General features: G+C 60.7%; 2 protein-coding genes across 3 annotated transcripts in view; one reads left to right on the top strand and one right to left on the bottom strand.

The window, feature by feature from the left end:
• Mfsd12 (major facilitator superfamily domain containing 12) overlaps positions 1-2,065 on the top strand; it is a 9,886-nt gene extending 7,821 nt beyond the window's left edge. Inside the window, exons 7-10 of one of the 2 annotated variants that reach the window (XM_004632943.2) lie at positions 323-493; positions 573-667; positions 1,491-1,633; positions 1,729-2,065. In XM_004632943.2, coding sequence (XP_004633000.1) covers positions 323-493; positions 573-667; positions 1,491-1,633; positions 1,729-1,742 — 423 coding nt within the window. In that variant the 3' untranslated portion in view covers positions 1,743-2,065. The remainder of the gene's footprint in view (positions 1-322; positions 494-572; positions 668-1,490; positions 1,634-1,728) is intronic. The other variant, XM_023717166.1, reaches the window with a different exon arrangement.
• A 61-nt stretch (positions 2,066-2,126) lies between these two features.
• On the bottom strand, positions 2,127-4,351 carry CUNH19orf71 (chromosome unknown C19orf71 homolog). Its single transcript, XM_004632944.2, has 4 exons — positions 4,227-4,351; positions 2,786-2,979; positions 2,584-2,709; positions 2,127-2,477 (listed from the first exon to the last, which is right to left on the bottom strand). The coding sequence occupies exons 1-4, from the start codon at positions 4,307-4,309 to the stop codon at positions 2,296-2,298; spliced, it is 585 nt and encodes a 194-aa protein (XP_004633001.1). The 5' UTR covers positions 4,310-4,351; the 3' UTR covers positions 2,127-2,295.
• Positions 4,352-4,659: the final 308 nt, after the last annotated feature.

Below are 4,659 nucleotides of genomic sequence, written 5' to 3' on the forward strand. Positions count from 1 at the left end.
TTTTAAGATTTATTAATTTATTTGGTTCAGGGTCTCGATATGCAGCTCAGACTCTTAGTGATCCTCCTATCTCAGCCTCCCCAGTGCTGGGATTACAGGCGTGTGCCACCACGCCCCATTTCTGTGGCCACTCAGCATGGGGCCAGCACAGCATGCAATACTGGGGCTGGAAACCCAGTCTTTGTGCTTCCCAGGCAGGCGCTTCTCTTCTGTCTCCGAAGCTCTTCCTTTGCTGGGGTTGCAGTGGAGGCAGCAGGCTGAGGTCCAGGGAGGCCCAGGGCGCCCGCAGCACACGCTGATGGCCTGGGCCTTCCCTCTGCAGCTCACCTACTTCGCGGGGCTCCTGGTGATTCTGGCCTTCGCTGCCTGGGTGGCGTTGACCAACAGGCTCGGCGTGGCGGTATATGCAGCAGCTGTGCTGCTGGGCGCGGGCTGCGCCACCATCCTGGTCACCTCACTGGCCATGACAGCAGACCTCATCGGTCCCCACTCGGTAGGGACGGGGCTGCGGCCTAGGGAGGCCGGGGACTGGGAGCTGCAGTCAGGCGCTGACCCTGGCCTGTCTCCCACAGCAAAGCGGCGCCTTCGTGTATGGTGCTATGAGCTTCTCAGACAAGGTGGCCAACGGGCTGGCTGTCATGGCCGTGCAGAGCCTTCACCCCTGCCCGTGAGTCCCTCCCTTCCTCCTTCCTTGTAGCCTTGCAGGTCGTGGGTAGAGGCTCAGCCAGAGGACACCCCTGGAGGGAGTTGCAGGACAGGGAGATCTGTGCCTTCTTTCTACTCGAGTTCATGTATTGTCAGCAGACATGGTGTCTGCTGTGAGCTGGATCCTGAGGACACAGTGTGCAAGGCAGGGAGCACCAGGCCCACAGAGCCCAGGGCTGCACACAGGCAGGGTTCTAGAGTTGGCACCAGGACCATCCCAGTACCTAACTGAAGCCAACCTGGTCCCCTGACATCACAGAGCTCAGGGCAATGTCAGCCACATCAGGGATGGCAAACCTGAGTGAATGACTGAGATTAGTGGTGGGTGATGGGAAGGGACAACTTAGGGAGACCTGGCCTACCGGGCAGGGCTTCCTCAGGAATCAGGGGTATTGGGGAGTTCTAGGCCAGCGCAGAGGGCACAGCCCATGCAAAGGCCCTGGGGCAGGATGGAGGCCCAAGGCACACAATAAAGGAGCCTGTGTGGCTACAGCGAGGGGCGGGAAGAGCAGGGGAGGAACAGAGGGGATTGGCAGGCTATGCAGAGGCCTGTGGGCTGCAAGCGGGCTTGGACTTTGGTCCTAGGGAGGCAGAAGCCTTGAGGGCTGAGGGCAGAGGAGGGAGGACCCGGCTCAGGGCTCACAGCACCTTCTGGTGGCTGATGTGGAGAAGATGCTGTGAGGGGCAAGTGTGGCAGGTGGGGACTGGTGGAGGCCAGCTGCAAGAGCCTGCAGACCAGCTGGGTGGCTGTGGGGGCCACTCACCCCTGTCCCTCCCATCCCCAGCTCAGAGCTGTGCTGCAAGGCCTGCATGGGCTTCTACCACTGGGTCATGGTGGCCGTGACGGGTGGCGTGGGTGTGGCTGCCACCCTGGCGCTCTGCAGTCTGCTCATCTGGCCCATCCGCCTTCGCCATTGGAACCAGAACCGTGAGTCATGGGCTCCTCTCCAGGCACGAGGACAGAGCGGCCACTGGGCTGGGGTGGAGGTCACCTCCCTGACACCACTAAACTGTCCTTCGTAGGAGACCGGCCGTGACCTGAGAGCTCAGCAGCTGCACACAGAGGAGGGACCACGTGCCCTGGAGCCTGGTCCCTGGAGCCCAGTGCCCAGGTTGGGGGCTGTTCTGCTGGCCCCAGATCTGGTGCTGCCCACTGGGCAGGGTGGGTGCCCGTCTGCGGCAGGGCAGGGAGTGAGGGTCTCGTAGGCTGCAAGCCCTTGGGCAGCCTTGTCTGAGAGCCTGCCAGGAGTCCCGGCTGTGGGGCTGGGCCTCAGTCACGTGGGCAGCGGGGCTGCCCGGGACTCCGAGGTCCCCACTGTGAGTAAATAAAGAGGCGTCCACTAGGTGGGGACCACACTTGGCTACTGTGTGCCTGGGGTCAGTATGGGGACCCGGAGGCGAGGGCCACCACCTGTGTGGCGCCTGCTGTCCCAGGCCATGGTCACCTGGGATTCCCTTGATGCCCAACTGCTCTGTGATCAGGACAACCCTGCGTTCCCAGGGAGGCGCAGAAGGTGGAGCGAAGTGGGGCCTTGGGCGCCTGGCAGGGACAGTGCAGCAGAGGCTGGGGCGGCGTGGGCAGCATGAGCTTTATAAGAAGCTGTGTGTGTGGCCCGGCAGGGACCGCTGAGCGGTGGAGGGACAGTAGGGCTCCAGGTCCCAGTGCCGGATGCTCTGGGTGGTGTAGCGCGGGCGCTGTGGCCGGGACAGGTCGGGCACATAGCCGGAAGCCCACTGGGGCTGCTCCACCCCGTACTGGTTCCTGTTGAGCACTGTGGGCCAAGATCTGGTCACTACGCATCTGTCCATGTTCCCTTCAACTTCGGGGGTGCACCTGTTCCCCCTACATCCCAGCCGCATCCCTGTTGGTGTCCTCACCGAACTCCTTGCCCCGGATGGGCCTGTCTCGCCACAGCATGCTCCCCCACCGGGTGCCTGGGCTCAGGTACTGGGCAGGGATGATGGGGTCATACCAGGCCGTTTCCCGCAGATGCTGGGTATAGGCTGCAGGGCAGGAGGACAAGGCTTGGTGGCTCTGCCCTTCCCCAGGCTGGCTGGGGTTGGGGGGTTGTGCACTTACCGGGGGGCAGGCTGTGCTCTCGGTGGCGATAGCATCCCTGCCAGCGGGTGTGGGCCTTGCGGCCATTCAGGGTGCTTAGGCCTGTGTACCACACCTGGCCGGCTGCGTCGCGCCCCATGGGTGTGTACTTCCAGCGTGTTGCCTGCTTGATGGCTGGTGCCCAGCGGGGCCCCTCCAGGGACAGATAGTCATCACTGAGGGCCAATGACAGCAGCTCAATGTAGCCATCCCTGTGCCTCCTGGCCTCAGCTGTTTGTTCTCAAGAATGGACACATTGGTCCCTTTGCAAAGTTTGTCCTACAGTGCAGGCCCACATACGCCTGAGCCTTGGGCTTGGGACACCGCTGGGTCCCCTGTACACATGCCCCCTCTGCCCAGCACTCCCAAACCTCAAGAACCTTTTGCCTTTAAACTTTCTGCCCAAGATCAAGACATCAGGAAGGAGGGGGGGGGGGGAAGAAGAGTTGGTGTCCACTCCTAGATACATTTAAAAGTCTGTCTTGCCAGATGTGGTGGCCCCTGTCTGTCATCCCAGAACTCTGGGTGGCTGAGGCAGGAGGATCAGAAGTTCACATCTAGCCTGGACAACCTTGTGACTTAGAACCTGTCTCAAAAAAGGGCTGAGGGGGGCCTGCCCTTTAGCTCAGTTCTTTAAGTGGCTGCTTCAACAAAGCAGTCAGGCTCAGGTTGCTGTGGTTGGATCCCCACAACTCAAGCCAGCCAAACGTGCCCTGAAGGCATTCAGAGCAATAAATAAATATAAATAAAAAATAAAAAAAGGGCTGAGACGAGACAAAACAAAATGCTGAGGCTGGAGCACAGCATGAAAGTCTTGGGATCAACCCCAGTAACACACACACACACACACACACACACACACACACACCCCAAACCCCAGTAACACACACACACACACACACACACACCCCAAAAATAAGTCCTTGTCTTTTTGCCCAGATCCAAAGATCTCAGAACTTTCCTGACCTGGAGGCAGTCTCTTGAGGCAGCACAGGTGATGTGTGCCCAGGCCCAGGACACTGTGTACATGGGGGAAAGGGACAGGAAAGACCTGTGACCTTACTGGAGAGGGGGGGTGGAAAGATGCTGCAGGGGATGGAGAAGCCCTAGTGTGCTTTCCCCAGAAGTGCCTGGGATCTAACACAGGGCTTCTGAGTTATGCCCCCAGCCTTTGGACCTTGGAGATGGTCTCGCTCACTAGGTTGCCCAGGCTGAGCTTCAGCCGCTGAGTGCATGCGAGGTCCCTGTTAAGACTGTCCAGTGCTGCCAGCCCCAAGGCACTGAACTGGCACTGCCAGGGGACAGGCCTGGAGCAGACCAGGCAGCAGGGAGGGAGCAGGGGCCACCACACAGCAGGACATGACAGACCTATGCCCATCAGGGCTGAGACTCGGGGTCCCCTGAAGCAAGGGACAGGGGTCACCTGTACAACGGAGTGGGGAAGTCCACTTCCAAGGTGCCTGAGGGGACATAGGTCCGGGAAGCCTCCTGCCTCAGGGCCTGCATGGCTGCCTGTGTGTCCCTAGAAGTGCTGCCTGGAGGCCTGTGGGGCTATTGTTGACATCGACAAAGGCCACCACCCTGGTGTCCTGGCAACAGTGGCCTTGTGTTTGTGGGGGGCAGTGAGCCACTCAAGTCCCACAGCTCAAGGCTGTGACCTGTGAGGTTGGCAGGGTCTGAGCCACCAAGGCTGCGCACTGTCCCTAGCCTCACCCTCCTGTCCTTTGCAAGGCCACTGCACCCCTCCCTGGAAGCCCCACACCGCCCCTCCTCACTGCCCCCTCTGGCACCTCCATTTCAGAATGTGTGCAGAGCGGGCACGGGTGGTGCGCAAGCACACAGCCGGGGAGGAAGTC

This window comes from Octodon degus, unplaced genomic scaffold (genome assembly GCF_000260255.1).
Source record: "Octodon degus isolate 3935 unplaced genomic scaffold, OctDeg1.0 scaffold00050, whole genome shotgun sequence".
NCBI classification, from domain to species: Eukaryota; Metazoa; Chordata; class Mammalia; order Rodentia; family Octodontidae; genus Octodon; species Octodon degus.